Source organism: Balearica regulorum, chromosome W, assembly GCF_011004875.1.
Source record: "Balearica regulorum gibbericeps isolate bBalReg1 chromosome W, bBalReg1.pri, whole genome shotgun sequence".
NCBI lineage: Eukaryota > Metazoa > Chordata > Aves > Gruiformes > Gruidae > Balearica > Balearica regulorum.
Window position 1 is genome coordinate 16,526,962 of NC_046219.1, and position 25,133 is coordinate 16,552,094.

Genomic DNA, 25,133 nt, shown 5'->3' on the forward strand with positions numbered 1-25,133 from the left:
AGCCCTGTGGGTAATTACAGCAGCTCTTTGCAGCCTTCAAAGGCCACCGTTTTCTTTGTCATTTCATCTGCAAAGCGGAAAGGTTTCCACACTTGTGAGTGACCCTTTTGGGGAGAAGTGAACAAAATGACGCAGTTTCTAAGTGAAAAAGCCAACAGTGAGTGAAGGTGTCTCAGTGCTGACCTTGAGTACTGGCACTCAGTGCCTGTGCAAGGAAACTTCCCGGCATCAGGCTGAGCTGAGCACTGTGTTTCTTTTGCTGGCTGCTGCTGCAGCTCTTCTGAAAGCCACTGGGATTAATACTGCTAGAATATATGGTTTGGTTAGCTATTTTTATTGACCGGTGAATATACCTACTGTATAATTTGTTGTAACATTAGTAGTTCAGTCCTGTGATGTTTGCTATAGAAAATCTTCACTTCAAGTCAGTGGGAAATTTTGCTAGGGTGAGGAGTGCAGGCCTGGCCTCTGCTTAGACTTTTTTCTTTTCCATTGCAACACATTTAACCTTTTCTTTAGAAGAGCTCTGTTCCAAATAAGCAAACTTCTCAATGTGTATTACTGAGCCATTTCAAGTTGTCTCTTGCTTTGGAACAAAACATCTTTGTTCCAGCCATGCATGACATTTGAAGACCTATTTATACAATGTGTCAGCTCCATTTGTTTTCTTCATCCTGATATTTTCCTCTGTATTTTTGGTTATCTATCCAGATTGCAAGGAGTGAGGCTGCTGCTGGTTTCCTCCTGTGCTGTTCCAGACTGAGGCACTGACTGCCTTTGACCTTTCTCCTCTTTTGTGGGTAGAGGTGAAACAACCAAAAATCAAACACAGTTTTTCCTACTTCATCCTCTCTGCACTGAGACCAGCACCACCAGACAGCTGTGGGATGGAGCGCACAGAGAGCTTACAGAAGGACCTGGTATTATTACAATTCCTCTCTTACTGCCCTGCCTGTGGGATGTAAGTAGCCACAATCCCTTCTGCTGGAGGGGACACACTGAGGATCAGCCAAATTTCCAGGTTGCATCACTGAATATGCTCTCCTGCAAAATACCTGCATTTTCCTTAGACTTATTGTGCTGGTTTTCGCTGGGATAGAGTTAATTTTCTTCATAGTAGCTAGTATGGGGCTGTGTTTTGGATTTGTGCTGGAAACAGTGTTGATAATAGAAAGATGTTTTTGTTATCATTGAGCAGTGCTTACACAGAGTCAAGGCCTTTTCTGCTTCTCACACCTCCTTACCAGTGAGTGGGTTGGAGGTGCACAAAAAGTTGGGAGGGGACACAGGTGGGACAGCTGACCCCAACTGACCAAAGGGATATTCCATACCATATGACATCATGCTCAGCTTATAACGGGCTTGGGGAAGAGGAAGGGGGCGGGGGGGGCGGCGGTGTTCGGAGTGATAGCATTTGTCTTCCCAAGTAACCGTTACACGTGAAGGAGCCCTGCTTTCCTGGAGATGGCTGAACACCTGCCTGCTGATGGGAAGTGGTGAATGAATTCCTTGTTTTGCTTTGTTTGCACACGTGGCTTTTCCTTTACTTATTAAACTGTCTTTATCTCAACCCATGAGTCTTCTCACTTTCACTCTTCCAATTCTCCTCCCCATCCCACTGGGGGGAAATGAGCAAGTGGCTGTGTGGTGCTTAGTTGCCAGCTGGGGTTAAACCACGACACATGTTCATAATACATCCCAAGTCTCTCATCAGCCCTTCTTGTCTGACAACACAATGCTAACTAATGCAAAAGAACAAAACAAAACCCAAAGCAAAATTAAAAAAAAATCCTTATCAAGATGTCGAGTAATAAAACAACATCATCCTGATTTTAGGATCAAATAAGTGTAAATGGTTATGGAGTTTTGGTCCATCTTCTTCCCTGTAAATAATTTAACTTGAGATCAATCTTCTCCTTCCAGAAGGGACCCAGGGTAGTTCTGTCCCTGCTACACAAGCAGTGACATAATGTGTCTCCCAGCACTGGCACTGCCTAGTGACAAATGAAAGTTTAAGACCTTTTTGAAATCTTTTACACAAACTACCAGCTGAAGAGTTCAAGCTGCTTTAATGCATGCAGGATGCCAAGGCAACACTGCAATCCTTACTTTAACCAGAAAATGAGGCTGAAGGTTCCCGCTCAGCAGTGGCAAGCCTGGGGTTGCAATGGCAAAACCCCATCTGCTATCTCCAATATTATCCTCACCAGGAAGTTTGGGGAAGGAGAGTGAAACAAATCCATGCAAGCAAATCTGCTCCTGCCAGCTATTACATGGCCCACTTGAAGCCTTTGATAAGGCCAAGCAGGACTTTAGTATTGGCCTCGTGCTTCCCCATCCGCATAAGAGAAAACGGGAGGTTTGGTCTAAGATCAGAGATTCATCTTCAGAGCACCTCACAGTTGTGTTTTACATAGACACTCCCTCCAGCTCTTGGGAAAGTGTATAATCTCTGCTAAACATGAAGCTGCAGGTCATTTTCATGCAAAATGCTTAATGTGTGCCATATTCGACCAGACTGCAATCAGCAGCCTTTGTGCATGGTGGATGGGCTTTTGCTGCAAGGAGCATAGGTGGTGGCATGTGAGGAGGAATGCTTTCAATAACATCTCCTTCAAAAGCAGCGCTCATGAGCTTTGCTTTGCATTCCAGTGGCTGGGCTAGAGCTGCGTGCGTGGCCTCGCTTGGCACAAATGAAACCAAGGCATCCGTATGCTGTACATTAAGAGAAAGAGTGATCTCCTGCTCACTGACTCAATGCTCAGATGCTCCCTCTTCCTCTCCATAGCAGTTCTGAGGAGTACAGAACTCAAAGTCAAAACCTGTAACTTTGTGCCTGTTTATCGACTCTGTGATGGGAACTGCAGCACTTTTAACACAAAACAGTTGAGAAAATGTTGCTGGTCTGTGGTGGGTTGACCCTGGCTGGGGGCCAGGTGCCCACCAGAGACACTCTAACACTCCCCTCATTCACTAGACAGGGGAGAAAAGGTATAACGAAAAGCTTGTGGGTCGAGATAAGGACAGGGAGAGATCACTCACTAATTATCATCACGGGCAAAACAGACCGAACTTAGAGAGGGAATTCATCTAATTTATTACTAAGCAAAACAGAGTAGAGGAATGAGAAATAAAACCAAATCTTAAAACACCTCCCCCCACTCCTCCCATCTTCCCAGGCTCAACTTCACTCCCAGCTTCAACCTCCTCCCCCCTCAGCAGCACAGGGGGATGGGGAATGGGGGTGACGGTCAGTTCATCACATGTTGTTTCTGCTGCTTCTTCCTCCTCAGGGGGAGGACTCCTCTCATCATTCCCCTGCTCCAGCATGGAGTCCCTCTCACGGGACACAGTCCTTCACGAACTGCTCCAACGTGAGTCCTTACCACGGGCTACAGTCCTTCACAAACTGCTCCAGCGTGGGTCCCCCACGGGGTCACAAGTCCTGCCAGCAAACCTGCTCTGGCGTGGGCTCCTCTCTCCATGGGTCCACAGGTCCTGCCAGGAGCTTGCTCCAGCGTGGGCTTCCCACGGGGTCACAGCCTCCTTCAGGTGCCTCCACCTGCTCCGGCATGGGGTCCTCCACGGGCTGCAGGTGGAATCTCTACACCCCCTCATCCTTCCTCCATGGGCTGCAGGGGGACAGCCTGCTTCACCATGGTCTTCACCACGGGCTGCAGGGGGATCTCTGCTCCGGCGCCTGGAGCACCTCCTCCCCCTCCTTCTGCACTGACCTTGGTGTCTGCAGAGTCTCTTACATCTTCTCACTCCTCTGTCCGGCTGCAAAAGCTCTCTCTAGTTTGGTTTTTTTCCCTTCTTAAATATGTTATCACAGAGGCACTGATTGGCTTGGCCTTGGCCAGCGGCGGGTCCATCTTGGAGCCGGCTGGCATTGGCTCTGTCAGACACAGGGGAAGCTTCTAGCAGCTTCTCACAGAAGCCACCCCTGTAGCCCCCCCTGCTACCAAAACCTTGCCACGCAAATCCAACACATGGCCACAGCCACAAAACTCTCACCTTTTCCATGATGGTGGTGGAAAAGAAAATTCCTCAAGTTGTATTTTCCTATTTAAAGATGAAGGGAAAAGGACTGCCAAAGTGGATGGAATTTAGTCAAACTGATGTAACACCGGGGTTAGAAAAGCAAAAAGCAAATCTCCTCTGAGTGCAGGAATTGTGGCTGTGCATAGCCAAGGCCACCACAAAGCCATCACAGCCCTGGATGAGCAAGGGACAGCTTGGGTAACACCAGGCTTCAAGCCTGCCACTGGGTCGCTTATTGTGCCATTGCTTACCATGTATTTTGGAGTCACTTATTGTAGTCACATCACCCATTAATGTTATGTTCTGCTAGGAAGCTAAAGACATCTCTGATCCACATTAAAGACCAGGGTGAGATGGAAGAGGAAAACTCCACTGTGTTAAGGACTTGCTGTTTCTTGAACATTGCCCCATGTGGGTTGGGAACTGGGCAATACTGTAACTTGGAAGTGGTACAAAGGGGAAGAAGCACAAGCAACAACCGGGTAACAATAGAAATGAGTTTTATTTTGTAAAAAGTTATAAAATGAATATTGTACAAAAATAAAGTCTGTAGAGAACTTTGGTTGATTAACACAAATGACTGAGACATAAATCACAGGTGAAGTAAAAAATGCCAGAGAAGCACACTCCTGTTTTCAGTAAGGTCTAAAAAAAATTTAAAAAATCACAAACTTTACCCTTTTGCATTTTTAACATAGTGATTTGCTTTGGTTGCAGTCTCTTCAAGCTGCACAGAAAATGCTTTGGGGCAGGTTTTCAGCAACCGGGGCCATACCAGGGGCACCAAAAGCACACCTCTGAGCGCTGCACCCAGTGAACCACCTGGCAGCGCAGCTGACCCTCAGCTTAGCAGGCCTTTACTGCCCAAAATCATGCCAATGCTGGCAGTGGTATCAGCTGTACCACCCCTGCCCAATGTGGAGTGTAAGGTGTCCCCATGGCAGTGTGAGCATGGACCCTGTGGGTAGGCTCCAAGGCTGCCCTCCGTCAGCCCAGGGAAGCAGCGGAAGTCAGGGTTGAATTACATGTCATACACCTGGTACATCTTCCTATGCCCATTCTGGACTTTTTTTGACTACTAGACCCTTCTTCTGTGACACCCCAAGGGGCCCTGGGCAAAATGAGTATGGAGAGCCATTGCATGCATGAGATAAAAGGTCAGACCAACTATTGTTTTTTGGTTTTCAGTAGGGATTTTTTTTCTTCCTGTTGTTTTTGTGGGAGTTGATGCTTCACTGGTTGTCAGGTATGTCTAGTGACCTGCACTGCTGCTCCTTCAGGAAAAAAGCCTCCAGAACAAGAGCTTGCATTAGTGGTCAGGTATGACAGGTTGCTGTATAACCTCCCTCATCCTAAGGAAACTCAGACTGTTCTGCTGTATGAGTATGATCCTGTAATGTTTCAGCAAATTATACAAAACACTTTGGTTATTTAACAACACAATTGTTTACCTGCAGGCTATATTAAATCCAGGGCTAACTAGTAAGAGGAATTTAACCTCTTCTATATGGAAATACAGAAGGAAAAGCTTAAATAAATAGAACAAGAAATTATAAGGCTAAATGTGATTATTTTCCATTTGTCAATAGTTATATGAGGTCAGTTGGCAAAAAGTGTAAGAAAAAAATGTGGCTACATTTAAAATATGACTAGAATTAGTTTTTATAACAAACTGCTAATGTTGAGCCAAGTCCTGCGACACTCATTCGTGCAGAGCCATTGCTTCTCCTGCACATGTATGACTGCAGTAATTTTCAAAAGTATTAGTGAACAGGAGGAAGGGCTGCAGACTTTGGCACTACATTTTGTGAACATAATCAGGATTTTGTTTAAAAGAAAAAAAGGTAAAGTAAGTGATTTTTTGCATTCAGGTTAACGCTTTCAATCAAAAGCATGGACTGTTGTTCCCAACTTAATTGTCTCTCTGTATCTTCCAAGCACCTTCTAGTTTGGTACCCTTGAAAAGAAATGTTAATAAATAAGGAGACTCATTATTGAACTGTAATAAATAACAATAACTTAAGCTCAATAAATATCTTCTGTATATTTATGTCTCTGAATGGATGCATTGCATCAAATAGTCTCTGCTCACTCACAATGACCAAATAGAAATGTAGTTACACAAGTGATGTTAGTCCTTTGTAAACCAAAAGAAACACATTTTGTGTAGGCCAGGCTTGTTATTTCTCTTACTATACTAGGAAGAAGTGCTTAAAAACTCAACATTGTTTCATAGGTAGCAGAAGAATGAAATCCTATAGTCATTTTGAAGAAACATGAAATGGAAATAACCGAACTTAACCAGTAAGTGGAACTGGTTTGTATTGATACTGGCCTTAGAGAACTTAAGCCTGGGAATTTTGATATTTGCCCAATATCATCTTACTTATGAGATTAATCTTATAATAGTTTAGAAGTTGTCCTAAGTGCTTAGGGACTACCCTTCAATGAGCAATAGTACAATGTGTCTTTCAGTAAAGCTGAGGGTGCAGGGGATGAGTAAGGTACTCCTAAGTTACTTCTCATCTAAACTTCCTGGCATGGATGGGATAACTACAACACAGCGTGGTACAGCAGGGTTGTGTTTTTAAGCATCTGAGTCTCACTGACGGTGGACTGTGTCAAATGGGAAAGGGAGTGTGCACACCATCCAGCTGTCGGCATGTCCACCTGAGCTTTTATTTATTTTCCCGTAGGACTTCAAAAAACTCCATCCTCCTATGCCGCATTGCACCCCCCGGGCTCCCATGACCCTTTTGTCTGCGTTCTTGGTCCTCTTTTCTCCGCTCTGAGCAGACACTTCCCCTGGAACCTTGGTCCCTCTCTTTGCATCGTATCAGGAATGCAAAACTAGAGTTGTCTCCAGCATGCAGCAGTCAGACGCATCCACACCTTTTTGCAGAATGTTTTTTCAGTATGTGGTAAACCAGGTTATCATCCAAAAAGGACAGGTCATCATCAAAGGCTGTGGGTCTGCAACAAGCTTGCCTTATTTTGTCAGTGACTAGTTTTTTCTTTCTGGTTAAATTTTTTAAAATTTTGTCATACATGGTCTCAGCTGCATCACAAGATCCACTGCAATACCGGAAAATTAGCTCTTCTTTGGTTTCATATCCCAAGTCTAAGTCAGACACGTTTAAATGTATTTCTGTTAAGACACATCCTCGATTTTTTCCCTTTTGATTCCTCCTTCCCTTTTTGCTGGAATTCTCTATGTTTGTGGCTGTGTTTTGCCGGTTTCTCTCCCGCCTACTAAAAATCGGAGTCTGTTTATCCGGTGACCTCCTCAATCTTTTAATGGTGGCTTGAATAAAGTCCACTACCTCATCAAACTGATCTGGATAATCCTCTGGCATATTAGCTGCTTGGGAAAGAGAGAAAAGACTTTGTCACATGTCAGTTGTCATTAATGGAAGTTTATCCATTTGTGGCTCAAAAATATTAGACACATGCAAGTTGCCCTGCCCATTACTTCAGAGAGTGCACCCAGGACCCTCAGAAATCAGGGAGAATTTGGAATGGTTTAGATCATCATGGAAACTCATTTTGGGAAAAAGAAATTAGATATGTATGTATCTCTGTAGATGTCTGCTGACGCTTGGTAATGCTCTGGCACATCTTTCAATATTGAATAAGCCCTGTCAAAATCAAGGGAAAGAAAAGCATGTCATGATATAAATATTAGTTAATGGGTGTATGAAGCTACTGCAGAGAGGTTATACAGGCTCTTCCCAGCAAAGTGGCAAAAGGATGAGGTTTCTTTAAAGCAATTTTGTGATTATAATTGTTAATTGTTGTCTTTTCACACCAACAGTGGTTAGCATTGCCAAAAAGTCACCTATCGATAAGGTTTTTGGGCAGGACAGAAGGAGGAATTTCCTGGGGTGCCAGGCTGAGCTATTATTCCTGGCTGAATGCCTGCTTTTTTAATGCTTTTAGGGGATAATTATTATCAGAGCTTTTGAAAACTTTCTCATGGAACTATTTCATATCACAAGATGCTGATGAGATTGATTAGAAATAGGTCAGACTAGAAATATGTTAATTTTCAAGGGAAATGTTATTAATGCATTTTATTTTTATGAAATTAAAATATCTTTTTCATTTGATATATACTCTACCAGAGATAAATTATTCAAGTAAATTAAATGTTGAAGTCAATGAAATGTTTTGATACTAGCAGAATGAACCACTTCAAGGAGAGTAAAATTGAAAGTGTTCTTCTGAAACATTCTGAGATTTCAGCTTTTCATCATGATTTGAAATAAAATCACATTTTGAAATCTTTAAACTTCCCATGGACTAAATCTCTCAATGTGATCTGCTTTAGTGAATACAGTGATTTAATGGAGGGTCAGGCTGTCAGGAGCCTGTGTGTGGGTGCCCTTATGTTATATTATTAATGATTGTCTCTTAAACACATAAACAACATTGCAGTATTGAGATTTTTTTTCCTCAGTCATTCTGCCAAAAATTGAGTCTTTGAGGATTTACTTCCTTTACATGAAGATCTATGAAGATGCCTCTTTCTGTACTTAACTCCTAAGTGCCCACCCATGTAACAGACCAGTGTCACACACCTGGCCCTGCATGTAAGGGAGCTCCATCTCCAGAAAGACCCCTATGAATGTCCCAGGAACTGCAAACATTGGGAAAGGTGATATCTGACACAGTGCGCCTGTCCGGGGGTTGGTACCTCCACTGAGCCACGAAGGCTCTCACTCGGTCAGGTGCTGAGATAGGAACAGCTCCTTAGGCAAAGGCTCAGCACCACATTTCCCTAATAAGCACTATAACAGACAGAAGCCCTGATGGGAGGCCAGGCAGCAAATGTACCCAGCCCACATATGGTGGCATGGACTCTGTTAACAGGAGAGAAGACACAAGGCTGCCTGCCTCCCATTGCCTAGCAAAGGTGCACCTTTATATCCTCAACAGAAGCACCAAATATGCAGGAGATGGGGGCAGCAGAATGTTAATTCTGTTAGTGCAAAAACCTGCTGAAACACAGTGCATCTGCACTTAAGGAGGAATATGGACCCCACTCCAAAGCAGCCACATCCTAGAAGCCCCCTTCCATGATAAAATAGGGATGGATCATAAGTATACGTTTTTTCATGGATGGCTCCAGCAAAATAGTGCAGACTGGTAAAAGAGTCTGCAGGTAATCTTGTACCTTCACATAATGAGGGTGACACATGGGAAGCGAGATCCTATAAACTGTAAAGTTTAGGACTGAGAAAACTGAATTCTACTGTGTTTTACAGGTATCCAATGCTAATGGCAACAATCTCCCAGACCAGGGACTGTGAAAAGACATGGAGGGATGGCTGCTACCTATACAGCTATACAGGACCTGAACAAAGCAGGACCTTGCACCAAGTCCCGTAAGCTTGTGAAACCAATGGTAAGTGCACCTTTCTTGCACTCCTCTGTCATTAGCTCTGTAGCAGGTACCAAAATACCATTGGATGCACCACCTGGCTCTGTTGCAGGACAGGCTGGTCTGCCTACACCATACGAATACTGACCTACTCAACAAGGTCCAGGTCAAGGCAATGGGTGGGCTACGTTCCTTAAAAGCAAGAAAGGGTAGATACCTTGCTAGACTCAATCAAGCAAGACAATCCACGTGGAGCTGACACAGCCCCCATCACTGAAGTACAACCTTGACCCTGGCACAGATACAGATGGAGAGGAGTTTGGCAGGAGGCACTTGTTCTTGTTGCTGTGGGACAGGTGGTTTTTTACGCAGAAGCTGGGTTTCTTAGCTTATAACCCAATAGGGAAGGATGTGGCCCTGAGGAGATGGCTCTAGCTGTGCCATTCCCCACTCTTACCTTCAAATTATCCCCTCATACTACTGTGACTACCCCAGCCCACACCTCTGTCACATATTTCTGGCCCAACCCTTGTAGCAACAGTATGACACAATGAGACATTGCTTATGGAGAGTGAAATACAACCATCAGGGAAGTATACTAGGGTTTAATGAAATCCATGCAAGGGTCAACCATCAGGAAGGAGCTGGGAGATTGTTACAGAGAAATGCAACCTATATGTGGAGACTCTTGTGTGCAACTTTCAGCCTCATATTTATCCCAAAACTGGTATGCTGCCTTTGCAGTGAGGGAAGTAAGTCTCTCCCCACCTAAGAAGGGAGAAACAAAACTGTGGATTACCTGAAGAGATAACAAACCAACTAGGCACATCATTTTTAAACTGTTTGCAATTCAGGTGCAAAAAAGTCACCTATCCCTGCAACAGTGCTATATGCAGGAGTCTGGTTAAATATTAATCAGACAGTTATAGGGTCCAAGCACCGTCCTGCCCAAGCCAATCCAAGTATGCCCTGGAGGGTAGATAAAGAGGGGGAAAGGCCTATGTTGTGGACCATGTCCCTGCTTGGAGCCCACGCTGACATCTATCCTAGTTCATGTGTGATGACTGCCCCAACTGCACCAAGGGAGTTAATGTTGCTGAGATCCTTCTGTGCTATAAGTGGTCTATGATACTTAAGGTGGAGGAAACACACTGTAGATGAGCCCTATGCAACACTGCTAATGCAGGCATGGGGTGTCAACATGGCAGAAGGTGGAAGCAGTAGGGGAAAAAGTAGATCAAGTAATCAAGCCAATGAGGTATCCAACTAGAGGAGCCCTACCTACACACATGGACTTGCTGCAACCAGAAGATTGGTAATTGGCAGCATGGCTGATCCCGCTAATCTCGCTGAGGCTCTAACACAAATCATGCAAGAAGCGCTCCAAGCTGTAACCTGGGATGAAGCATGTGTGGCTGATACGTCTAACAGAGCCAAGGCTCCCTACTCAGCTCATCTATTGCAACATCAGGCCACTTGGGAGATTCTCTGGGAGGGATGCCAACACTGTAAGATGAATGCCAATTTTCTATCTCCAGAGTGGAATTCCCCTTCATCCCAGAGGACTGGAAAATATCCCAAACAGGTATCCAAATCTGTCCAGAGGACTCCTGCAGTGACCCCCAGTATTTGGAAATTACATCACTTGAGGAGACACAAGGCACATGGGTGATATTAGGGAACCAGTGGGTGGGCACAGAGCCCCCCTCAAGGAAATGTGCTGGACCTATCAACCCTGGTCAGTGTCTGCCCACCTACAACCACAAATGCTGTTATGGTATTATGTGTGTACATGACATTAATCACAATGGCAGCTGCATTACTGAGCTATCCAGTGAGTCCTTGCAAGTTGTAAGCAACAACATCCTCTACCTGTGGAGCCCCAAACTAGTCATAATCAATGCAACGATGCACTTTTTGGCACATTCTAATTGGGCTGCCAATGTGCCCCAAGTTTGCTTCCAAAATTTAGCACTGTTCAAGGAACACCTCCAATCCCCCACAATCAACCAGCCTCAACACAATCCCAAAAAGCTGAGTTTCAACACACACTCAGTGGTATGGGTCTGTGCTCTTGGTACTGCATCAAGCACAGCTGGACCCAGCAACCACTGAATCATGGACCCAAGCAATGGGGCTCATACTGATTGGATGTGGTTTGGTGCTAATTTTCTGCTGCTTAACAAAGCATAGTTATCAGTGTGACTACAAACATTCACTGAGTGGCTCGCAGAGGTTTGAAGGAAACCTTGACAGCCAGGAGTGAAGTGAGAGTTGACTTAGTGGCCTATGCCAAGGTGTCAGTCATGACTCAGTATGGATATTCAGTTGTTCAATAAGTATGGGTGCGAAGCCTAAGAGACTGAAACAAAATGCCGTAAAAATCTCTTGAAGTAGGACCCTGGGCAACCAAGTAGAAATGCCAGCATTAACACAAGGTGTGATGGGTTGAAATAAGGCACTAGAGATAAATGCTAAGGAAGCTACCACCAGACATCATACATGAATAAGCAATAACCACTGACCAAGGACTAAAGACCATAAAAGGCCAATGGACAGCAGGGAAGGTGAAGACTGACAGCAGGACCATCCCAGCCTGACAGGCATTTGGTAGATGTGCTCCAGGAGTGGCGAGAGACCTCCCCACACCACAGCCACCACCTGATGAGCACTTGTTTGGTCTCTGCACTGCAGTAAGTGCTGCTGGGGGTGAAGAGGGTGCTGAGCCAAGCTGCGTGGCTAGGGAACACCACCACACTCATAGGGGCTGCCTTTGCATCAAGTGCTGGTTTGTAACCTGAATAAAGCCACTTGACTGAGCCATGATCTGTTTTAGTTACCCCTCTGTCTCAAACACTGTTTAAAAACTGTTTATAGTCTCAGAATGAAGGTCAACAGCCTGGCAGCTTTGCTTCTCTAATACTGCATGAACTGCGCTGACTTGACTGTGCAGCAGAGCTTTCCACAGGGATTTCACATCCCTGGGAAAAGCACAAATTATTATCCCTTCTTATAAAATATACAGTTTGGATGTGTGTATATGTGTGTTGCATTTATATGTACACACATACAAAGTGCCAGCTGAAAATGCTCAGATACTATGGCAATAAAGGCAGTAAAGATCTTCTCTGAGCAGTAGTCCCTGGCTCCAGGGTGTGAAGGAATTAGAATTTAATCTGAAGCTGGATAGGATAGGATAGGATAGGATAGGATAGGATAGCCCACAGCAGCGTGTGCTCAGTATAGGTTAGTGAAGGTTGGCTCACACATGTATGTGTGTGATGCACCTCAAAGCAGGCATTCCCCAAGGGAAAGGGCCATACGTCCTGGAAATGTAAAATCCTCCCTCAGGGGGCACAGAGCCTCTGTGTATCTTGTTCACAGAGTGGCAAAAAGTCTCACAGACCCCATCAGTCTTCCATGTCCAGCTGAACCAGGGCTCTTGATCTGCCAAGAGTTTCTCACAGGATCAGAAAATGAATAAAAAAGCAAAGAAGGAAAGAATGAAACATCACAGGACTGGCAAATATAGGAATCCAGAAGAGTGACTAGACTGGGCACAGAGTTGGTCAACATCAAACATCCAAAACTCCAGGAGTCAAACAAAAATAAAGAAATTAGACTCATTTAAAAGACATTTAAGAAACAAACAAACAAAAAAAAAAAAAACCCAAGAACATTTGCATTGTCTACTTGCTGTTTGCTTGCTTTCTGAACCTTTAGGGCACACTCAGATCATAGTTTTGACCCAACCTTTCAGGTTAGGAACAGCCTCCTCTTGAATGCAAACTGAAATTCTCGCTTCACTGCTGCTCTCTCGAACCTGAGGCTTGACCTGCCTGTCCCCGAGCACAGTACCTGTCCCCTGGGCACTGCGAGAGTTGGCAGCATGTATGGGCGCAGGCTCCTGCAACCAAACACACATGATGCTCCCCACCAACCTCTGCAGAAAGCCACCCCAGAGCTCTGCTTTGGGCATGCAGGGAAATGTGCCTTCCCTGGGCCTTCCCTGCTGCAAAATCCCAAGAGCCTGCCTTTGCATTTCCAATTAATTAGAGACACTGCGTGCCAGCAGGACCAGGATCTGATGCCTGCGCTTTTCAGAAGAGTAAATTACACAGTGTTCAGACAGACTTCTACATAAAATAGGTCTAAACAAATGTCCAAACCAAACTCGTCACATTCTCAAGAAAACAGTTTCCATTAAGGGAAAATGGACAATTTCTGTCTGTTCAAATGTGACCACAATTACATTTTGTAAAACTATTCCTTTGATTTCACTAGCAACAGATTTATTTTAAAGCCAAATATTTCCCTGCAGTGGCAGTAACCCAGCATAGTAGAGCAAGAAAACATCAGTTTGTACCTGAACACAAATTGACTTCAGTGGCAAAAGATGGATCTCCAGCTTTTGAGAAAAAAATCCAGTTACTCATTTTGGTGCCTGGTTATGGATTTAAAAGGCTAACTACAGTCTTTTCTGACCATGCTGTCTATTGTGGTTTACAAGAAAAGCTTAAATTCTATTAATTTCAAAATAATAATTTATATAAGTGGGTTTTCCTTTTATTGTAAAATCTCATAAAACTTGACATTTTAAGTTATTGGAAACTGTACTTTAAGGAATAGTTTTCTATACTGATCTTAGGAAAATGTAATTGCATCACTGCAGTGTCATTTGGCACTTTGCACATCCTGAGTTAAAGTGATATAATAAAAGTCACATAAGGTATACAAAAAATGATAATTTTTTTTTTTTTTTTTTTTTACATTGTAGCCTTTATGCATGCATTTGTGGGATTGCATAGCTACTACATCAAAAGTTCAGGCCAAACATTTCATAAAATTACCAGGATATTTCACTTAAGCACAGCTGTCTTTCAATTACAGAAGTTCAAACAGCAGCATTCAGACTCTTGTTTAAAGTATGATTTCAAAGTTCAAGGAGGTTAATCCAGCTCATTATAATGATAAGCATTATTTAGAAAATTCAGATCCAGATCTGTGTTAGGATCAAATGGCCCTTTTTCAAAACAGTTCTGGTACTTTAATCTGGGACCTTATTAACTAAAACATTTTAATTACCTTTCTTTCCTGGTTGGTTTTTAAAGTTTCCTCCAAAGTTATATTCACAAAGATGTTTCTTCTTAGATCATTTGCTAGTGGGAAATATACAATTAATGTACCTCTAACTGTGACTGCAATGAATCATCCTCATTTTTTGCTGCTTATGCAGATGACTGTGGTATACCATTTATTCATTAATTATTTTTGTATTTAGCTTGCTTTGCAGTAATGTTTTCAGGTACTTATTATAGTGGACAAACCCTATCCAAACACAGAATCTCCCCATCTCACACTACAAAGGCATACTTTAGGAGACCCTCGGAGTAATCTGTTTGTGGAAGTGTGACCTTAGTGAGGTTAAAATTACCAATGTGATGATCAGTCTGCTTTGTAAAGTAAAAAGGTGTGAACTGTGGTGGGGATAAAACATTTATTTTGTTAAAAATTAAAAACTTTTCATGAAAAACAAAGCCTATCATGCAGGCATCAAAGCAAAGGCAGGTGTTAAAACTAGTTATACTGAAAAGTTTTCAGAATTTAAACAATTAAAATATCACCTCTCTGAGGCATGACTTTGCTTTCATGCCTTGCATGAAAATCTGTGAAACTGAGAGTGAAATGGAAACCAGTCGATTGTGTCCATTAGTAAATAGAGCATCAAACACACCAGGGTCAACTCATCTTTAAATGTTTAATACAGTTCTGGTTCACTACCTCATTCCCTGCCTTGCCAGCTCCCAGGAAACACTGCATCCTCCCCTCCAACTCAGCCCTTAGAAATGGAGCCTCTCACTGGTGACACTTGTCTCTCATCAAGGGAAAGTGCTAAGTAACCTGGAGGATGACTCTGGGGCCACTCACGCCAGTCAGGTACGATAAGGCAGCACTGGAAAAAGGCACAGGGTTAACCTACCTGGTGTGCTTGTTCCTAATGGAGCGGCCAAGTTTTGTGTTTGTAGCTCACTAGCTAACCCTGCTGCTTCCCATGTGTTGGTCATAATGGCAAATCTGCAGAGTACTTCGTATTTTCACACTGCCATGCTTGGCAGTGCCTCCCCTTGCATCCTTTGCCTGCTTTCTCACAGGTATGAAATAGTGGTTCCTACCAGGAGAAGAAAGGGGAGAAACAACAGGACCATCATAATTGCTGCCAGTTGGGGGAAAGACCTGGTAACAGAGGGAAAAAGCAAGGTCAGGTGAATTGGGTGAAGTAAAGGAAGCTGCCTTGCAAGATGACCTGTCCACAAGAGGTTTTTGTTCTTTGTCTGGTCCAGGCAGGAGTTGTTCACAAGATCCTGCCCGACTTCGGGCTGGCACCAGGGGCTGGATCCCTCTTCTGTCCCCTAGGCAAAGGGGTGTCTCATCTGGCAGTCAAGCAACAAAGGAGCAGCAAGAGGATGTGGTCTCACCTCTGATTCAGAGCTTTGAAAAAACAGCTCTGAAGCACTGAGGAGCAGATAGCTTTTCAGAGGTCGCTCTTGAGGTTTTGTGACAGCTCCTGTAATAGCTGCCAGGAGCCTGTCTGCACTAGGGCCTTATTGTATGGGGCTGTGTGGGTACTCAAGCACCTACGAGGCAGTCTGCATCTGAAGAAGTTATGGCATAAACAGTGTAAAAGGGGGAAAAAGTGGCAGTGCCCTGCCTGAAGCCGCTGACTGAGCAGGAGCCAAACTTGGGTGAAGCACATACCGGCCTTGTTGCCCACCATGTCTCCTCACTAAGGCCTTGTACCCCTCCAAATCCATACCATACTGAATAAATCTCCAGCTTCCCAGTAAAACCTGGGTTTAGGCTTAATATTTGGTTCTGTCCCATCCCTGCAAGAGCCTCAAATGAGTATGTATGACTGGGACCCAAAACCTGTGACCTCTATTAGCAAGAAGGCATGCAGCCAGCTAACAGGCATGGCACTGAGACTTTAACAGAGGAAAAAAGGTTGGCAATAAAAATAAATTCTCTTTAGCATTCCTGGTACAGAAATGATCCAGCCCAGCCCTCACACAACATCAGTAAACCCCCACATTGGTCGCCCAGCCCCACTTTAGTGCCAGCTCACTGAATGGGAACAGTGTAACAGAAATAACAGCAGGAGTATCGCTGCAACAACAGCTCAACCCTACTCCAATCAAGCAACTGTTCCCAGGCTGCCTGTGCTCTTATACTGCATCTCCCATTGGGTTTTAGGAGTGTCCCCAAGAAACAAACACAGGCAGCAAAGCAGCAAGAAGGGACCCTATCCCAGTCTCTTCCCTGGGGCAGTAAAGCAGAGCCATCTGGGAAAAACTGATGCCCCTACTGTGACAATCTCTGCTGCTATCAGATTTTGATCTGACTTATAAATAATACATGTTCTTCTACTGTCGCCTTTCACTACCTGCATTTCAACCTGTTTACAATAGGAACAATATGAAAAGTTTTAATATTGCAGTTCAGAAAATGTTCTTATTATAATAATCAGTCCCTTGCTCTAGGACAGGTGCTACATGCTCCGCTGCAGGAGGTCTCATGCTGGGATGTGTGGACCACAACCTGTCAGATGGCGTCAGCAGCTGCTCAGAGGCAGCCGGGCTCCAAAGAGCTCTGACTCCTTCCCAGCGGATATGCTGGACCCACACCTCTCTGTCAGAAATTTCCTGAGTAATTGCTGGTTTTGCCAAAGAAATCTTACATGCTTGGGATGGGAGCAGAGGTAGTCCAGATATTTGTATGTAGCTTGTTAGTTAAAGTGGATATGACCAGCTCGCCTCTCAAAACATGGCCACCTGAGAAGTTTTGGCATACCTGCTGTAACACTGCCTGACCCAGATGCAGGAAAACAAGTATTTTGATTTCAGCATTTGCTTCTTTTAAAGCCTATTCCTGTTCAATAATCATTAAAGCATTTGTACAAGTCCCACTGACCTCAAAGAAATGTACCTGCAGGTTTCAGTACAAGTGCTGTACCAATACATACAGACTAAGGCAAAAGCCTAAATATCTGCTAATGTCATACAATGTGGCTTTATTCCTTAAAAAGAATGCTGATATTTGAAATGTCTTACATAATTAATTTTCTGTCCTTGATCTTAAAACCAGACATACTCTAATGTATATTTTGTGTCTTAATGCTTTGTTTGTACCTTTCTCAAATCTTTTTGATTCTGTTTTCTTTCTTTTCTTCTTTCTTCTTAGGACTGGATTTCCAAGAATCATTGAAATCTTTCCTTTGGTTCCCCTTACCAAATATTACTTGATCAGAAACTACAGCTGTTTTTGTCAAAAATGACAATTGTGCAGTGTCAACCATTCTACCAGCAATAATGTGGCAGTGGCCTATTTAGATATCTGATGATCCTGAACATGGTTATGTTGCAATATTTAGTATTCTTTATTTATTACTTGCCATTAACTTATTACCTCAGAAGTATGAGACTCCTCAACAAGTGTAGTCATATGGGGTTTTGCCTATGTAATACAAGTTTTAAGTTGCAGTTGCTTGGTAGTGTGCATGGGGGATGAGGACTGGATATTTGCACTAGATATCCATCCCTGATCATCTGCAGTTATGGGGGATGGGGCTCGATGAGCCCAATGGCTTTTCTCAACCTCTGTAACTTTAAATATTTTAAACTTACTTTATGCAGCCCTAATCAGGAACAGTATAATTTACAAAGACATTACAACCTATCAATCTGAGGATCCTATTCTAGTGGACAAATAATGCCTCCCTCATCAATTCATCAATAGTCACTACACAGCAGAATTCTTCAGCCTTCCAAGCAAAGCTTTGCAGCTTGACATCTGCAGACCCTGAACACGGGGATTTCTAAAACATATTGAAGAGGCCTATGAAAGGTGACTAAGAAAAGCATGTTCAGTTATGTTATCTAGCAATCCACACCTGCAAAACATCTAAAAGGATCCACACTTCCACTGGGAAATTTTTGAGGTCCCTAAATTGAAAAGGAGCAAAGACATAAAACTTTAAACAAAGGATAACTGTTAAAATGAGAATAAAACCATATTCTCTTGCATTTCAGTCCTTTCCTCCTTAAGTCTTAGAACACTCCTCATGGGAGTATATTCAGTAGTTATAACTGAGACGGTGGAGAAATCAGATTCTAGGGCTAAATGCATCTGGATTTACCCAGACGTATACTGTTCTTTCTTTTTTTAGAATTTTTCCCATGAAAAAAGGATGACTTTGAATGCTTAAGATTTCTAAAAGCCTAGATAACCTGGGTATGCCCATGCAAACAAACTTTATATATATATATGCTGGCCCAGGGACATACACACACTCGGTCTGGCACTGGCTGGATGCACCAGCTGTATTGGATACACAGAGATCAAATGATGCAGTGTAGCACCTGCACAGTGTGGCAGATACCTCTCTCATGCATTAGATTTACTGTGCATGGGCAGGTTACCTCTGTAGCTTCTGGGCATCTTAGACTAAAGCGCATATGCCACACCATAAGTGTGTTGAGCAGGAAAATCTGGACAGAAACATGAGAGTTCTGGTTCGTAACACTTTATGTGCCTAATAAATATTGTAGGGAAGGAAATGCATTCATTTGGAAGTATAATTTAATACCATTTTTGCCTTAAAGAGCCCTGTAATATGACTGTTTATTCTAGATACCTTCAATACTAGTTGATAATGTTACAGCTAAATGCAGTAACTTAACATTAAATACCCCTTAGCAGGGGTATGAAGAATGTTTAACAGAGGTATAATGCACACATAACACTGTGTTATGATATAACATACTGAAGGAGCTCCAACAACAAATGACCGTCCAGAGGCCATGGAGTAACTCAGTCATTATAATGCAAAGAAACATATTTTCCTTCTATTAAGAGGGAAAAGCCTATGGTGAGATTTTTCATTTAATTCTACATGCGTACTGCTAGTTCTTACTAAAGATGCCCACTTGATCAAGAGACTATCATATCCTGGATCTTAGGATACTCCAGTCCTCACATACATGTTGATTATGGCCATATAGCGGCAAGCAGTTACAAAATGTATTCACTGGGAACTGCATATAAGTCAAACCAAGTGTTTGGCTCCCTCTACACTGTCATGCTTCTGAAGCTGCTGACTTAGTTTTTAGCTTATAGTAATTTGGTTTATATTTGTTCTGTTCACAGTTGCTATTTAAGCTAATTGTGTCCTTCCCCTGTGGGACTGTAGCATGACAGAAAGAAAGGGGTTTCTAACTTTACAAATGCTACAGCTACTCTTCTTCATGTGAAATAAGCTATCCCATGAACATTGATTGTCTAAAACACCTATGAACACTGGATTAATCTCAAATGCACTGCATTTATGGAGGCTACTCTCACTCCAGTGTCCAGTCAAGGAAAAAATGCAGAAGACTGCAATTGCCAACACTCTCTGCCATCTCTAATTACTGCCCTGAACAGCAAAGGTCAGCACATTACACCTGATAAGCCTGGAAAGTTAGGACCTTGCCCTGTAGGCTGGAACGAAGGAAGGTTTCGAGCCAATCTGAAAGAGATGGGGTAGCATCAGGTGACCTCAGAGCACTTTACAGAGAAAGTAGTCCCATCAAATGAGAACACAGGGCCTGGGAAAACAGTGTCGAGGGCCTGGGAAAACAGATCTGTGCTCCAACAAGGTGTTTGGCCTGTCCCTAGGAGCGGGACATGATCTCACAACCCTACTAACCCCTGCTGCTGGTGGTATATGGGACACCTGACCTCCCTGGAGTAAGAGCAAGGCACACCTCGAATCGCAACTGCTACTCTCCACCCAGCCTGTGTGGGGATCACTTTAGGGGAAAGCAGTGCATCCCTCTTTGAACACATGCAGCACCCAGTCCTGCTCAGCACCCACACACTGCCCTATGCAGATGAGCCAATGTGGGTGACGATGGCACTCCCATCGCTTTGTGAGCTGCCTCCTGCACAGGCACTCAGCGAAGCAGCTGACCAGCAATATCCACAGAGATATTAATACACAGCAGGTCCACCAGCAGGCGAGCCAGGGAGCTGCAAGCATGCCTGCATGCTCGTGGCATACTGCCCTCTGCTTGTAAGAGAAACCTCGAAGAGGAGAGGGAAGTCTACATAGTGTAGATGTGACTCCTCTTGTGTATGTCATTCTACGTCTTTCGTGTGCTGAAGGGTGTGTGCCATCAAATGGTAAGCAGAGAGAAACAAATATGTCAAAGACACTGACAGTGGTGACTCAAAGTGCTGCTGCGGCAGAAAGGCAGCGATGTGCCCGGATAGGATCAGCCTTGTGGTCTCTGTGTTTACAGACTGCTCTCCAGACATCACATACTTTTAAATCAACTAAAAATGGCATAAAAGTGGATCAAAATATTTCACTGCTTTCTTACAGCCACCTTTCTGCAGGTCTCCCATGACTCATCTGACTTGGCAATGCTGCTTTCCCCCTAACGCTCTTCTTGCCACCAGTGCTGCAGCAAGCCCATGCAGAGGGGACCAGCACAGTGGCCTGAAAAACTGATCACTGCCTCCTGTAGGATGGCTCAGTGCCCCAGTATCTTCCCCGCCACACAGCTCACCATGGAGAAGATCACCATGTGTGACAGCCCTGCAGCCCTGGCAGGCTGGAGCCCTGGGAGGAAGCACTTCTGCCTGACTTCCCTGCATGGAGGGGCTGAAAGGATGTCAGGGGCTGCTGGTCTGCAAGCAGCAAGAGACCAAGCTGGGATGGGAGGAGGTGGCAGCCTGGGAAAGATTCCAGCAGGGGGAAAACACAAGCAAGAAAAGGAAATAGAGAAGACTAAATGGGGAAGGACATAGATATGTGTGTGTGGACAGACAGAAGGGGAGATGGATGTTGGAGAGGGCATGCAAAGTGGAGTCACGGCACACAATTTCCTGCTCGGTGCCTCCACACTGCATTAGTCCGACTGCTCCCAGAGAAACCAGAGCGGGGCTGCCTGTGGCTGGAGCTGCAGCAGGCACAGGGAAAGGACATGCATCCAGATAAGGAGATAAAAATTAATCCAAATTACTGGATATTGTCTGCATCCTGCAACGAGCTGAACAGAGAAGGCTGAGCAAGGGCAAAGGGAGCTATCTCTGAGCTGTGTCTGTGCCTTTGCTAAGTGAATATCTCCACAATTCATGTGAGTGTTTTGCCACTTCTTACTGAGTCATATTAACTCTCACTTTAAAAAGCCACCAGTGTTAGCATAGCACTCACATACTGCTGTGAAAATCCTGTATCTGCTATTGTAGGAGACCTATTATTAGTGAGGCATTATTATTATCTGTCATTTGGATTGTAAGCTGTCTTACTGTGAGCTGGTTCATGTGGATTGCTCTGCACCAAGTTCCTAACCCTGCCACCACTACTCTTCTGTAAATTTCCATGTGGACGCACTAATTTTAGGATCAGGATCCAAGGAGGATTTAATGAAACTCAGCAGCACTCTAGGATGTGTACAGTGCCTCCCACCATGGAGCCCAATCTCCATCAGGACTTGCCCCCACTACAGACAGTGAATAATTGCATTGGCAGGTCTGAGCATGGAGAGGAGCTTAAAGCGGGGGGGGGGAAGGAGTTTCAGTGCCGGCACTGGGAGGCGTACATACCTGATCCTCCTTCCAGCTCCTTTGCATACAACTAACTTTCCCATCTCTCTCAGTTTTTCAACCAAAGGGATCTTATGACTGCCAGGAAGGTAGGGCTGGAGGTGGGAGGGAAAGGGGGCATTTCCACTGCAATTGCCAACCCCAAGCTTTGGAAGATGACTTGGTTTGGAGCTGCTAGATCCAGACAAGAAGAACCACTGACCCTGCCTGGGGGAGAAGTGGAGGCAGAAAGTGTGGGGGGGAAGTGGGAGGGGTCCTTTCCTCGCCCTGATGACTGGGCAAAGGAGAGTGGGTTTAGCAGGACAGACAGCGGTGGCTACAAAGGGGAATGTTTCTTACAGTCACTGTGCACAGCACAGGGAGGCAGCAGGCTGATGGGGGAGAGATCATCTTCAGGCCCCTCTACCACTAAAGGGGGCCTCTTGGGAGGCATCTTACCAGTAGGCAGGGGTGAGGTGGAGACCGTGTTGAGCAGCACCACGCAGACAGCCACAACATCCCATAACTTCATCTTAGATCTCCTTCCAACACGGACCCCTGGCAGAGAGGAGAGGCAAGGTTAGCTCCCAGCTGCTGTGCTCCCCTAGTCCTGCACCCTTCCCTGCCAGCCCTGAGACAAAGCTGCACAGCCTCACACCCCAGATCAGCCAGGTCCACCCTGTCCAGGCCTGGGGACAGAGCAGGGGGAAACAACCTGTGCCCATCTCACCTTCCCATCCCCATCCCCTCCCAGAGCGAGTGAGGTGGGCTCTCCCCAGTGAGCAGTGTGGGAGAGAGCAGTGCAGGATGGCCTCCAGCCCCTCTATGTCCAAGCAAGCTGCTTTGGGGGATGCGGGCAGGCAGGTCCCAGGAGCCACACACACATGGAGTGTGACTGTATCCCTGTGCTGGCAGCCAGGTCACCTTGTGCTCATCCTCCCCCAGCACCCAGGCAGCACCAGGGCAGCTGTCCCTGGGCTGGGCCAGGGTGGACCGGGCTGAACTGGGGTGTGGGGTTGCATGGCTTTGCCATGCTACAAGCAAATCTTCCTTTCCCTTGCCCCCTTCCTTTCCCTTTCCTTTCCCCATTCCTCCTTCCTTTTCCCTTTCCTCCTTCCTTTTCCCTTCCCAGTCTTTTCTTTCCTTTTTCTCTTTCCTTTTCCTCTTTTTCCTTTCCTCTCATTTTTCTCTCCTTTTCTTTCCTCTTTCCTTTTCACTTCCCTTTTCCCCTTTCCTTTTCCTTTCCCTATCCTCTTCCTTTTTTCTTTCATTTTCCTCTTCCTTTCCTCTTTCCCTTCTTTCCTTTTCCCTTTCTCTTCCCATTTCCCTTTCCCCTTCTGTTTCCATATTTCCTTTTTCCCTTTCCCCTTTCCTTTCCCTTTCCCATTTCCTCTTTGAAAGGAAAGGGAAATGGAAAAATTTCCTCTCCTTTTCCCTTTCTTTCTCGTTTCCCTCTTTCTTGTTTCTCTCTCCTTATTTCCTCCTCCTTCTCTCCTCCTTTTCTTTGTCTTTCTCTTCCCTTTCTCTTCCCTCTTTCCGGTTGCCCCGCCCTCAGTCAGCCACGGCACGCACCTCGATGGCCGCCGCCCGGGGATGACAGCTGACCCCAGCCCGGTTCGACGCGGCTGCCCGATGCGCGCTTTACCACCGGCCGCTGCCTTCACACCTCACCGGGGCCTGGGGGCTGTGGGGCGGCCCTGTGCCCCCGGGGAGGGTGCCCGCCCCGGATCGCCCACTCCGCCGCGGCCCTCGCCTCGCCCTCACCTCTGACCTGGTCCCGTCGGACCCGAGATGGACATTAACGCCGGGGAGCCGAGCGGCCGGACGGGCGATGCATGGGACCGCTGGGACTCTCTTTGCGCGGGGGTAAGGCGTGGGGATGAAGGGAGGGGTAAGGTCGCAAGTCTGGATGGAGGCAGAGGAGAGCCGCCAGCACAAGCCCCGGCGGCCTCCGCCGCCGCCGCCGGTACTGTGGCCGCGGCAGGAGCAGCGCCGTGGGGATCTCTGCCCGCTCCGGCCCCGGAGCCGCGCTCAGCAGCGGCGGGAGCGGCCCGAGCCCCGGGGAGCGCCACCTGGCAGCGGGAGCTGGCTCTGGGTGCTGTTCTTGGGACCCTGCCTGGAAATCTGAGAAAGACACTCCATCAACTGCGAGGAGTCAGATGAAGACATCAGGGCTCCTGTAACACCGGCACCGCGGGGAGCCGCGCACCGCTCGGACAAGCACGCAAAGGCGGGGGTGGGAATCAACAAAAAATCCACCACGAAAAAACACCACCCCAGCCGAGGAGGGAAAAAAAATAAATAATCAAACCACCCCCCTCAGCCTGCTGGGACAATCAGAGGCCGGCGCTGGGATTTGTAGAGACGGTAGCAGCAGCAGCGAGGCTTCCTCCTCCAGATCGGGGGTCCCGTCGCGGCGAAAGCTTAGATCCAAGAGGGGAGCGTGGCGGGAGCAGCGGGAGGCCGGGCCGGTGCCGGGGAGCATCCGCTCCGGCTGCCCCGGCTGGGCCTGGGCGCGGCCGGCTCCTCGGGCGCCGCCGGAGCTTAGGTGGGCGGGGGCGCGGGGCTGGGCGAGGCGTGGAGGGTGCCGCACCCGCGGGCGGAGGAGAGCGCGGAGCTGGACGCTTGGACGCGGGGCGTTTGCCAGGGCGACTCGGCGCCGCAGATGGATTTATAGGTCCCTTTGGCAGTGACGCGCCCTCCGCTGATTCGCTTTCAGACCCAAACACACGCTGGCCCCCTGCACCGGACCCCGCGGAGCCTCCAAATATCTCCCGGCTGAAGTCACCGGCCCGACATACCGTGCGCTGCACGGAAGCCGGCGCAGCGCCGCGGCACCCGCTGGCCCCGCGGCGGCGGGGCCGGGGTAATCCAACACTGCGCCGCCGCGGCGCATCCCTCCCCAGTATCGCTCCTCTGCGCTCCCGCCGCGGCCTCAGCCGGCCCCAGTCGCGGACGGACGCACGCACGGCAGCGGGAAGGCCGCCTCTTCTCCCCTCGTCGGCCGCAGGTGCCGCCAGCGTGGCAGCGGCGGTCCCCCGCCGGCACCCGCGCTGCACAGCCCGGCCCCTGCGCGCTC

At 46.3% G+C, this 25,133-nt stretch overlaps 1 protein-coding gene and 1 long non-coding RNA gene across 2 annotated transcripts in view; both read right to left on the reverse strand.

Moving 5' to 3' along the window:
- Positions 1 to 25,133, reverse strand: part of LOC142599259 (uncharacterized) — a 664,355-nt gene that overhangs the window by 406,010 nt on the left and 233,212 nt on the right. The gene's annotated exons all lie outside the window — the stretch shown is intronic.
- Positions 2,563 to 24,066, reverse strand: LOC142599214 (glial cell line-derived neurotrophic factor-like). The gene is made up of 4 exons (XM_075739147.1): positions 23,819 to 24,066; positions 22,415 to 22,612; positions 3,993 to 7,405; positions 2,563 to 2,900 (listed from the first exon to the last, which is right to left on the reverse strand). The coding sequence occupies exons 2-3, from the start codon at positions 22,584 to 22,586 to the stop codon at positions 6,921 to 6,923; spliced, it is 657 nt and encodes a 218-aa protein (XP_075595262.1). The 5' UTR covers positions 22,587 to 22,612; positions 23,819 to 24,066; the 3' UTR covers positions 2,563 to 2,900; positions 3,993 to 6,920.

Excerpts from the sequence above, each read along its gene's own strand:
- LOC142599214 (XM_075739147.1), bottom strand. The coding sequence starts at position 22,586 with ATGAAGTTATGGGATGTTGTGGCTGTCTGCGTGGTGCTGCTCAACACG. Across the intron at positions 7,406-22,414 it reads CTGTGCTGTGCACAGTGACT|CTAATATGCCAGAGGATTAT; the intron begins GTAAGAAACATT and ends TTTCCCAAGCAG.